This window comes from Tenrec ecaudatus, chromosome 16 (genome assembly GCF_050624435.1).
Source record: "Tenrec ecaudatus isolate mTenEca1 chromosome 16, mTenEca1.hap1, whole genome shotgun sequence".
Lineage (NCBI taxonomy): Eukaryota > Metazoa > Chordata > Mammalia > Afrosoricida > Tenrecidae > Tenrec > Tenrec ecaudatus.
The window spans coordinates 50,069,297-50,081,648 of NC_134545.1; the positions used below are offsets into that span (position 1 = coordinate 50,069,297).

Below are 12,352 nucleotides of genomic sequence, written 5' to 3' on the forward strand. Positions count from 1 at the left end.
AAGACCTGATGTAGGGCACTGAGCTTCTGTTGAGATGATCGAAAGAGTCAAGAAAGATTGGGTAATGGTGATGGTTGAGCAGTATGATGGACATGCGTAATGTCACTGAGCTGTACCTGTGAAGATTGTCGAAAGCAGACATCTTGAGAAGAGTACATCTTTCCTCCTGTATTCTGAAGGCAAGTTGAGGTTGCTGGTGTCATACTGAATAGCATGCATATTATGATGAGCTGTTTATTCCATGAACATTTATTTGCCTAATAGAACCATTTGCTTCTATTAGGTTTATGGTCAAGGTTTAAGAAGAAATGTTTTAAGCTGGCCAGGAAGATGCCCTTTGTGGGCCGCAAGGTGAGTGGAATCTTTGTAGATTTTCTCTTTCCTCCCATTAATGATGGTATTTTCTTTCTTCTACTCATTTATCCCAGTATTCTCGGGGCGACTTTGTCCCCATCTTCAGGCAATGCTTGTCAGTGTTTGGAGGCAGGTTGGGTTGTCACTCGTGGGGTTGGATGGAGGCCAGGGAGGCTGTCAGCATCCTGGATGTGCAGGAGAGCCACCACCACAGAATGATCTGGCCCAAATGTCAGCACTGTCAAAGTAGAGACAATCTGACCTGTGCTGTTCCTCAACAAATCTGTCTGGGCCACGGCAAGATGTGAGAAGCTTGATGAACATGGAATACCGGAGACCTGAGAGACGGGGCCTGAAGCCTTGGAGCAGGTCTCAGTGGTTTTCCATTTCGATGTTTATCTGGGGATTGTGTGCTAATGCCGCTCAGGGATGTGTAGGCCCTTCGGAAAGCTTGGATAAGGAACATGTTAGGCTTTGCCGGCAGTCGGCTCTGGTATAGCTGCTTTGGCCTGTGTGGAGGAAAGCACCCATGGGACAGCTGGGAAAGGACGCAGCTGCCTGTGTTCTACTCAACTTTTCTGTATAAAGACCGGATTTGGCCCCTGGCCGTAGTTTGCTGATTGCAGGTGCAGCCATTCAGGGAGATAACAAGTGAGTCTCTTGGTCTTTGTACCTATCTGCGCTGGGTCCCCTCCACCCTCCACCCTTCACCTTCCCTTGACGGTAAGATAGCCACCTTTGTACCCTGTTGTTTTTGTCTTTATGGCAGATGAAGATCAACAGGGTGTACCTTTGGCACATGAAGCCTGCCTGCCCCTGGACTTTCCTCCATTCTCTCTGGACTTCGTTTGCCCCTGCCCAAGAGCTAGCTCTCAGTGAGAATCCCAGTTCCCTTTCCTGACCACACTTAGACACATGCAGGCAGACCATTGTCCTACCTTCCCCAAACGCATGCGGCCAGGCTGGTTTTCTGAGATAGAAGTCGAAGTAATAACTCGAGTAGAGAAGGGGAATGAGAATGAGTAGACTTCTACTAAAAGCTTTCCAAATATTAGTGAGAAAATGGATAAGAGCTATAGGATAATTTTTTCCACAGACAATTTGAAGTCCCCTTGTATTTACATCCTGAGTCACTTTAAGTCGTAGAAATAAATTCCCATTAGTCTGGGAGAGTCCAGGGTCACAGGAGGTCTTACAGAGGATTGACCATACGGCAAAAGATGTCAGATTTCTCATGTTTCTCTTCTGACCCTCCTCATAGACAATATAGGAACATCCAGCTTTTGAGACAAATGAAGGCTTGGGTTCCAGACCCATTGTTAAATCTGTAAAGTACCAGAATTAGAGGGGCCTGAGGGGCTATGTAATTACCCTTCATTTTTCAGAAGCAGATTCTAAGTCATTCAGTGGGGTGTGTGTGTGTGTGTGTGTGTGTGTGTGTGTGTGTGTATCTGTGTGTCTTTGTTTCTCTTATGCACTCATACTCATTTGTTCGGCACATTTTCTGAGTGCCCATTTACTACCGGATACTCTGGACGCTGGCATCACCATGTGTTTCCTGGTGTGATACTGATGTTTTAGTAGGAAAGATGGAAATTCATAGGCAAATTAAGGATTTCACTTTGAGATCCGTTCTATTCGGAAGCTAGAATTGGGTAGGTTGGTGTAGACATGGGCAAGGATTGGAGTCGAGATGTGTAGTGCTGTGCTCTCTAACATAGCTCATTATCATTTTTATGTGTTTCATGTTAATATAATGTCATGCCATGTATACATACACATCCTTTATTCACAACTTTACAACTATGCCCCTAGCATATCCTCCTGTGCAGATTTCCCTGAGAGCCATATCTGTCTGTATTCTAATCATCCAGGGTGGGCAAAGAGACCATTCAACTAGTTTAGAATGAGGTCTCGTACTTCAAACATTTGTCAATATATTGCTGCGAACAATCACTGTAATAGGTATAAACTCTTACATGTAAGGCAAACTCCACACCGACCCGGCACTTCTTTGATCACAAAGAGCAGCTGCTGTCCTTCTACCCCCTTACCCTGCTCTAGTGCTTTTCCTCCTTTCCGTCCTCCTCGCTGACAGACAGCTCCATGGGAATCTGTGGCTTAGTACGGGTATGCATCAATGTCTGCTATGCTTTTGGTGATAAAATGATGTCATATGAGTTAGACTCTTTTGGATGTTGTGCGAACACTGTAGTATGTCTAGTATGCATTTTTGTATATACTGGATACACATTAATCAAAGTAACTTTGAGCAAGCTGCTCTGGCTCTGTGAGCACCTGGAGCTCTCCCAGCAGTCCTGAGGAGAGCCTGGCTGGGATTGGAAGCCCTGAGGGATGCAGCAAGGAAACTGCAGCCCAACACTTCCTGACAAACATCTACTTGTGGGTGTCTGGGCAGGGCATGTACCACCAGCCCAAACTTCTGTCCTGCTCAGGCTTGGGGCTGTCAGGCTTTGCAAAGCTCCAGCAAGGTGGACTCACAGCAACTGCAGACGCTAGACTGAGGCTGTCCCTTTTAGCTAGCCCCTCCTCCTGCTCCCTGAATAAAAGTCAGTTGAGCATTGTTACCTGAACTCAGCAGTACTTACCTGTAGCTGCTCATATTTGGTGTGTGAGTCAGTGAGTGAAAGAAAATGCCTCTGAAGCTATGGCTAGGAGGATGTTAACTAAAGAGACATAGCTGACACATGCCAAAGCAGAAAGGACCTTCGTGCCTCTACGCACGTTAGCGTCAAACAGAACAAGCTGTGAACAGTTTGAGATGTAATGCAGTCCTCCTGGCCATTCTTATTTGGTACGTGGGGAGATGTGCATGGTCCCCTAATTCGTGGCACCGAAGGAGCCCCTTCTCACTTGCACGGGATGCTGTAGCTTGGCCTGATTGCTGGTGCCATTGGTGGCTCTCCTTCCATTGCTGTAGCTGCTGCCAGGGCAAGTGCAGGGTCCAAACACTGCCCTCCCAGAAGGCCTGCCTTCAGCAGAACCACGCCCAGTGTCAGCACTGATGTCAGAGTGGTGGAGGGAGGCCTATGAGGGAAGGGAGTGCCTCTTCAACCTCGGAGGACGACGTTGGCTTTTCAGATGTGTGAGGGGCTATCATTGCACATGCGAGAACTCAGTGAATGGTCAGCAGAGTGCCACCGCTGTCCACGAAGAAGATACTCTCCTAGCTGTGGAGCCTCAGGCCGGTGCCCATTGAGTCCTTGCTGGATATCATACTGGCTCTTCTTCTCACCACCCTCTGCCCTCCCGGCTCCTTCACATCCTTTTCTTGCCTTTGTAGATCCAAGAGAAACAGGACAAGCTCAAGAGTGATGTTAATAGGAACATGTCCTTCCTGAAAGTGGACAAGGAGTATGTGAGGGCCCTGCCGGCCCAGGGTCTGAGTGCGGCCGCCGTGCTGGAGCAGCTCAAGGAGTACAGCGCGATGGGTAGGTGCTCGCTGTGCGCGGGCCCTTGGGCCCTTACCCCCGTGCTGTGTCTGCTTTGAGCACTTGCCCCGATTCCCGGTGGCTGTCCCCTTCTGAGTGTGGCGCCCCCTGTCCCCAGCCCTGCCCTGAAGGAGCCCGTGGGAGACCGGTTTGTCCGGGTCCCTTTCACAGCTTGGCCTCCTCGAGGGCCTCCGGCTGTGCTCCTCTGCAGTGTTCTCTGAGACCTCCAGCCAAACGAAGTCTGAAGGGACAAGGTCTGAAGGGCGGGCTAAGGGTTTCTAACAAAACTCTGCGGGGACAACTTTGCTCCCTTGACGAATGAGCAGGCACGTCGTTAGGATGAGGGATATTCCTGGTAAAAGCTTTCCTGGTCCTTTACTACCAGTGCAGCACTACGTTTTCTTTAAACCTAGGAAGCCCCTCATGATCATCCCTGTCCTTAGAGAAAGTTTATGAAGAGTGGTGCCTTGTTTAGGTGTCTCTGAGTCACGTCTGAGGAAGCTGCCCAGCTTTCCCCATGCTCACCCCTGACAATCCCACTGCCATTGAATGCATTTGAAGTGTCCGTGACCCAATAGGATAGAGCAGAACTGGTCCTTCGGGTTCTGAGACTTTCACATCTTGACAGAATCAGACAGCCTCATCTTCCCTCATTAGAGGAACTGGTGAGTCTGAACTGCTTACCTGTGCTTAGCAGAACATGGAATAACCCTCTCCACCTCTAGGGACCCCTTTGCTCGTTGCTTAGGAACACAAGGAGCAGTCACCACTACTTTCGGAGCCGACCCTCTGCTTTGAATGTTAGAGAGGGGCCTGTAGTTCCCCTGGCAAGCCACTGCTGGGACTGGAACATTTTAAAGGCACCCTATTGAGACCAGTACATTATGGAGAGGACTTGTGTGCAGGCATCTACTGACCCCAGAGACAGGCTTAAACACATACTGTGTGGAATAAACACACGCATGGACGAACCAGAGCCCCAGTCGCAACACTTTTGATATTCTGCTACCAGAATGTTATTAAGGTTATGGGTATGCACGTATGGGAAGGGTAAATAAACCGACTAGCTTAGTGATTAAAATACAGCCCATTGAATTAGCCTAGACTCACTTCAAAAGTATGACCTTGGATGAGTTACATAACTTCTGTATGTCTCCATTTCTATGTCTCTATAATGGAGGCCAGAATAATCATACTTTTCTTAAAGGATATTATAAAGGAGTAAGTGAAATCCTGTGTATAAATATGTTGCATCCAGTAAGTGCTTTATAAATGTTATAACGATTTTTATCACAGACACCTTTTATTACAATTTAAGATCATACTTAAAATACTTTTTTCAAATCATTCTAATTTGAGATTATTTTAGATGTATAGGAAAGTTGCAAAATGGTCCAGAGTTCTCATAGACCCTTCACCCAATTTCTCCTTATATGTAATATCTTTATGTGAAAGGGCTTCAGAAAGTTTATGCAACAATTCAATTATCTTTTTAAAAAATTCATTAACTTTTGATTTCTTTTTACCTTGAAGTTTTGAAGCCACTGAGAGAAACCTGACACATTTCACAAGTGTGAAAACGGAGAGATTACTATTGGTAAAATACTACAAGTTACAGATTCTCATACAAAGTCATGCAAAATTACAAGTTCTCTACAAAGTCTCCCCGTGTTTCCATCACTGGTGCTCATTTTTCTACTCTAGGGTCTCAGTATAGTAACTTATGAGTTAGTCATCACAAGGTCAGCAGCTCAAACTCAACAGCCGCTCCCTGGGAGAAAGATGAGGCTGCCAGCTCGTAAAGTGACCAACCTTGGAAATCCCTGGGGCAGTTTGACTCTGTGCAAAGAATAGGCTCAGTAGCAGTGAGTGTGGTTTGGTTCGAGGGTCCAGTCAGGGTTGCCACATTGGATTTCGACAAATACATTTTCCATTCCTAGTTGGTGTGCTTTGGGTGGTACAGAATTAGATAGAGTCTAGAGTATTGTGTTAGATTGGGTACTTTTCGAGAAACGAATCCACAGAAACTCACGTATAAGAGAGAGTTTTATATAAACGTTAAGTGCACATCAAAAAACAACCCAACCCAGTGCTGCCCAAACCCACAAGTCCAACATTAATGCATATGTTGGACACCAGTCCACAAACTGCCCCTCCATCTTACAAAACACGCACGCTGACTCCGATTGCACGAGGAAAACCAAATCAAGGAACATGTAAGCATCCCAGTGCTGGCAGGGGTCTCCACACGGCTGCTCCAGCACCCAGGGCCGCATCGGGTAGGTTCAGGCGGCTTCTCCTTGGGGCTGTCTTGCAGGAAGTGAGTCTTGCCAGCGCAAGCAGGGAACTGGCTAAGGCCGCTGCTCCCTGGTCCAGCCACCACAAAGCAAGAGACCTGAGAACTCAAAAGGCGAGGCTCACTGAGCCATTTGTCTCTCTGCCCTGCAATATACTCCTCATGTGTTTACAGCCAGGTTGGCACAATAAACTTGAACTTACTGAAGCGTCCATATTTGTGGTGTAAACTTGGGGTGTCCCCCTAAAGCCTGTGTATTGAAAGGTCCTGTGATTGAGAGGGCTGGTTGCTCCCAAATGTTGCTTTCCTTAAGGTATTGGCCATTGCCACATTCTGTAGTGCTAATCAAAGGACAAGAAATGACATCATGGACCAAGTCCCTTGGAAACTTGTTGGTGCTGTGAGTTGAGCATTGGTCTCGTCAGCTCTGACAGGTCTCAGTTTGCTCCCCTTCCAGGAGTCCAGGGATCTGTCTTCCTGCTTCTCCCTCAAAGCTAGCACTGGGCTGTTCAATGGCAGGTCCGTGGTTAGAAGCCCCGGGCTGCGCCTAGGAGAATGATGAAGCAGTCTGACTCCATAAAGACTGAGAGCCTTGGAAACCGGGTAGGGTCAGTCCTATTCTGCCCATCAAGTTCCTCTTGAGTGGAATTAACCCAACAGCAGTGGGCTCTTCCTGTTTGTAAAAGACTGGTGGCACCCCTGGTTGAAGATGAGTTTGATGCTGAGCAGTGTCCCCTGGGGACAGTGTCAGAGCGAGCTCACAGCCTGCCAGTGCTTGCTAGACTGAGGTGTAGGTCAGGGATCTGCTTGTGGATTTGCTGTCCAAATTGCTGTCATCCTGCCAGAGAGCGGAGGCCTTTGTGCGGTCTCTGGCCCGGGACGCTTTTCAGTGTGTGCTCGGTCAATGGCACAGGACGGCCCTGTCTGCCCTCCTTTGGCTTTCCTGTTGTTGTGAGACAGGGGTCAGCCAGGCCACTTCCTTCTGTTCTTCTGTACCTTCTTCTGAAACCCGCAGTGCAGCCGACAGCACTCCTGTGCTGAGTTCCCAAATTCATTGCAGTGGCCACACAGAACTCACAGATAGCACTCACAAATTAGGGGGGATATGAGCAGTATTAACAAATTACCACAGAATATCTCTTTTATTTTGCCCATATCCACACCTCTCCTCAGCCACAGCCAGGTCTCTATTTGATTCTCACCTTTCAGCCAAGCAGTCTGGCGCCTCTGTCTTGCTCAGCCTCACAGTCTCAACGTTTTGGAGTTGTCCCTCTGTTCTGTCTCAGGGTCTCCTGGTCTCAACCTCTGGTACCATGTCCTTGGCTCCTCCCGCTCAGATGGAGATCTCAAATGTGCTCCCTTTCCAGGGGTCCAGGGATTTGTCTCTCTGCTTCTGCCTCACAGATAGCTCATCCTTACAGCAGAGAGGGGTGGTAGTACTCCAACTGACCAGTCCCCTCTATTGGTGTGACACTCACCCTATGTGCACAGTGCCACCCAGTCACCGGTGGGAATTGCAGAGATTTGGGTGGAAGAGCCATGTGAAGCCGTTCACTCCATGACGGTGTGTTGCTGTACTAGGCTTCTTGTTACCCGGTTTCCATACGATTTGACATGGTTGCAGCAGAAGGACCCACGGCCCCCACATCACTAGGTTTGTGGATCTGAAGTAGTAAGTTGGGAGCGAGCACTGTGGGCAGGAAGTGACACTTCTGGCCACCGGCTGTGTTCCTCTGGGAACTGTGCCTCTGAACTTTATGCAGTGCTGACCGTGCCCCAGATCTGCAGGGTTGCAGCCTATGGTGGGGGTAAGCTCCAGCACAGAACAAGATGGAAGGCCACCAGCCAGTGTGGGGGCGGGGTGTGAGAAAGCGACCGCTGTGACTTCACCTGTGTGGAGTAGTCTGTGCTCCATGGGGCTTTCCCAGGCTGCCATTGCTGGGAAGTTGGTTGCCAGGCCTTGCTCACCACCTCTGGGTGGGATCACACTGCCAACGTTCAGCCAGAAGGCAAGAGCTTTAAATTGTTTGCCCCACCAAGGCCTCCCTTGATGCCAGCAGCCAGTGGCGATGGCGTGAGGTCCGGCTCGGCTGAAGGGTGGAGGCCGAGTCCAGGGTGCTGCATAGTCATTCTCTCTCATCATCGTTTGTCTAGACTTGGGCTCTGTTCCTTGCCTCTGACCCAGCTCACTGCAAGGTCAGTAGAAAGATGACATTTTGTACTCCCCTTAAGAGGTAAGAGTTACAGTCTTGCAAACCCACAGGGGCAATGTTTGTGCTGTCCAGTAGGGTCACTATGAGTCAGAATTGACTCAGTGGCAGTATGTCTTTTTGGTTATTTTCTCTGCCAACTGTTCTAACAGCTGCCCCACCTCCCAACACCTGGATGGGAAGGAGAGGAGAAGCAAGCCGAGGCACAGCTGACAGAATAGTCACATGGACCAAGAAAATACCTGTGCTTTTCAAAGGCGGGTGAGGCTGGATTAAGGGCTCTCGATGACTTTCCCAGCAGCCACTGGGAAAAACGGAAGATTATTCTTTTTTTTTTTGCATTGTAAGTAATTTCTGGATGATGTTTTCTTTCTGATATAACACAAGAGAACCCCTGGAATCCCAATCCAATGTGGTCTTGTTCTTTTATATTCAGAGGGATGATTCCTGACTGTATCAAACTAGACCCCAAAAGTCGTCCCAAAGGTCCCTGTGTACTGACCTGGTGGCCTTCCCTTACTCCACAGATGTCTCCTGGCAAGAAGGGCGTGCCTCGGGAGGTGTGTACAACGGGGAACAGAAGCTCACGGAGCTCCTTGTTAAGGTAAGTCCCAGCACGGGATGGACACATCACCTGGGATGGGTGCTCCCGGATGGTTGAGTTGACCTCCTTGCTCTCCCTCCATTTATAAAAAATATCATTTTATGGGGGGCTCTTACAGTTCTTACAACAACCTATACATCAGTTATATCTAGCATGTTGGTATGTATAATGTCATCAACACTTTCTAAACGTTTACTTTCTATTGAGCCCTTGGTATCAGCTTCTCTTTTTACCCTCCCTGCATCTCCTCCGACTCTCATGGACCTTGATAAATTATAAATTATTACTATTTTCAGATTTTACACTGACTGCTGTTTCCCTTCACCCACATTTCTGTAGTTTGTCTCATGGATGGGGTTTGTTACGTGTCGGTCATTGACATCTGCTCCCTTTCCTCCTCTCTGCCCGCTGCCCCACTTTCCCCCTACCTTCCGGGTATGACTGCTCCCACATCTGTTCCTGAGCGGTTTACTGACTTGGATTCTGAATGTCCTGAGCTCTTATCTGTACCGGTGTACATGCTCCAGTCTAGCAGGAATTGATAGCAGGGCTGGTAGCAGGGGGTGAGGAAACCTCAAAGAACCAAAGGAGTATTGGGTATTTCATGGGTGCTATACTTTACCCTGGTTGACACATCCCTTCCTTGTGACCCTTCCGTGAGGGGATGTCCTATTGTCTACTGATGGGGTTGGGATCTCTGCTCTGACCCCCACATTCTCAACAGTATGGATTTTTTGTTTTGTTTTGTGTCTTCTGATCCTCATTACCTGATTCTCTCAGTACCTCATGATCGCACAGGCTGGTGTACTTCTTCCATGTGGGCTTGTTGCTTCTCTGCAAGATGGGCACTTGTTTAACTTCAAGCCTGTAAGACCCCAGACACTATATCTTCTGATAGCCTGGCATCATCAGCTTTCTGCACCACATTTGCTTATTCACCCAGTTTGTCTTCAGTGATTGTTTCAGGAGGGTGAGTATCACCGAAGACCAGGTTGTTAGAACAAAGTGCTTTTGCATTGAGGGAGGGCTTGAGCAGAGGCCCTAAGTCTGTCCACTTCCTCAATGTAGTGCCATATAAATATATGTACCACTTTTTATGAATCAATATATTTACATAAGTGCCCACATATGTTTACATCTCTAACCATATCTTTGCTTCCTAGATCTTTCCTCTGTTTCCTTTTGCCTTCCTCCTGCCCCACCATCATGCTTGCCCTTCTTCTGCCTCTTAATAATTCCTCTCCGCTAGATTGTTGTTATTCCAACACCACTGGGGTCTCTACGTCCTCTTTGTTGCTGTTCTTAATTCCCTAGTTGTTCCCGTCTATGGCTCCTTTCCCCTGCCTCTTCCTGCCTTCAAATCCATCCAGAACCATCAGCCCTCTTGCTTTCTCCTCTGGCTGACTTCCTATGCCTATCTTATATTGGTAGGCAAAACAATAACAATAACACAGAAAAAAGAAAACAAAAGGTTAAATAGCAAGAGGGGGAGTAAACTAGCAAAAACCGCCACAATGAATATGTAATTCCAACTGTATCCACTGACCTTTATGACTATCTCCCCGTCTGTTCTGGGGGTTCAGGGAACTGCCCCTCCTAGTCTTAAGTCTATGTTTGGGACCTCTCAGGGGCTTTGTGGATTTGCTTTGTGTCCATTTCTGATCTGTAATGTTCCCATGTTGATTCGCCCCACTGTGGGGGTGGTCAGGCTGAACTCACTCCCCGCCGTGTGTCCACAGTATTGTCCTTTGTTGTGGTAGGCTCCAGCGAGGGGACATCATGTTTCAAGCTATTGTCGGTCCTTCAGTCTTCTCTGTGCCCCAGCAGCTCCTTGCAGGGATGTCATCCTCAGGGCTGGATATGACAGTATGCGATCTAGCCTTGCTCTCTCTTTTTTCCTTCCTGGTTTGCTTTTGTGTGGGCGTGGCAGGCTGGCCCCTCTCCCCAACCTGTAGGTTAGGGCTGTCCTCTGCAGCACATACTTCTAGGTTTCTCCCTTCCTTTTTTAACTGGACACAGTGACTTAGAGAAATTTGTGGTGAAAATGAAACCAGACCACTTTGGAAGTTTCTCTTTGCGCACACAGAGGCAGACTCACAAGATGCCAAAGATGTCATCAGCCTGTACAAAGTGGGTTCCATGCCAGGCTGCTAACCTTGGGAACAGCAGCTCGGAACTACTAGTTGCTTCTCGGGAGAGAGAGAAGGCTTTCCACTCCTATATCGATTTACATCTCAGAAACCCACGGGGGCAATTCAATGAGTCAGCTTAGTGGCAGTGAGTTCTGGTTTTTTGTTTGGATCCTAGACACCGTGCCTAGAGTAGATAATGCCATCCCCGGGGATGTTTCTGGTAAGGTGGAACGTGTTTGCTGGGGAGAGAAAACGCCCCGAATCGTGAGCCTATTTGCTGTGTCGCTGAATCTCAAAGACAATTGCCTCTCACATCTTCTTTGGGTAATCAAGCAAACTTGCTTTTGAAGTCAATTCTTGTCATATAAATGAACCGAATGCCTTTGTTTCTTAGGCCTGAAGCTGCTCACACCGTACTAAGCATTATAGATTTGCTGATCAGAACTTCTGTATTCATCAAAACTTTTCAGGGGATTCTCACTAGGTACAATGTGGAGCCCATCTCACTGCCATCGGGCCCATTCCAACTCCTAGGACCCCACAGGACACAGGGCAGGACTATCCCTGATGTTCGGAGACCCATAGATCCACACTGGCTAAAGTGCCTCATCTCTTTACTGAACACATCTCGCTCTGACTCTGTTGTTCTTCCTCTTCCACATCCGCCTGGTTCTGAGGGATGAATCCCGTTATTCTCTCCACATTCACTCAGCACACTCTTCCAGAGGACTCGGGCTGTCTGTGAGCACCATGTGCCCGAATCCAGTGCTGCACTGCCCAGCAGGGACTGCTTTGTGTTACGCACTTGTGCGCATCACTGCAAACCAGGTCATAGGGGGCAGAGCTCACCAAAGATGAGAGTATTTCCAAAAGGTCATGCAGAAGTGCCATTCTCTTTTAACTAAATTTTCTTCCTTTTCTAAGCTGCTGTAACACTCCTCCTCTGACACTGACCGTTCTCCCTCCCCCTCAACTCTCTTCCCTCCCCCCTACATTTGGGTCAGCAATCTGTTGCAAAGCTCTGTCACAGAACTCAAGAACTGTCCTTCCAGTTAGGGGTTACGAAGGAATGGGCTACAGCTTGGGGGGTCAGGGTCAGGAAGCTGCCGGCCAAACCTGCACAGCTCCCCTAGCGCTTCTCAATAGTGCCCTACCTCGTCTCAGCCATGCAAGACATCAGACCTTTCTCTCAGCCCTCCCTCGCCCCTCCATGAGAACCCAGCTCCGTGGGGACAGGCCTCTCTGCTGGTGGCCTTCCTGCCTTTGGCCTCCACACTACTTAACTGCCCCATAGCCGGTGGGGC

General features: G+C 48.4%; 1 protein-coding gene across 1 annotated transcript in view; it reads left to right on the top strand.

Moving 5' to 3' along the window:
• LOC142429049 (sphingosine-1-phosphate lyase 1-like) overlaps nt 1-12,352 on the top strand; it is a 51,644-nt gene that overhangs the window by 20,390 nt on the left and 18,902 nt on the right. Inside the window, exons 3-5 of the mRNA XM_075534026.1 lie at nt 284-351; nt 3,659-3,806; nt 8,840-8,916. Of these exons, the coding sequence (XP_075390141.1) occupies nt 284-351; nt 3,659-3,806; nt 8,840-8,916 (293 nt within the window). The remainder of the gene's footprint in view (nt 1-283; nt 352-3,658; nt 3,807-8,839; nt 8,917-12,352) is intronic.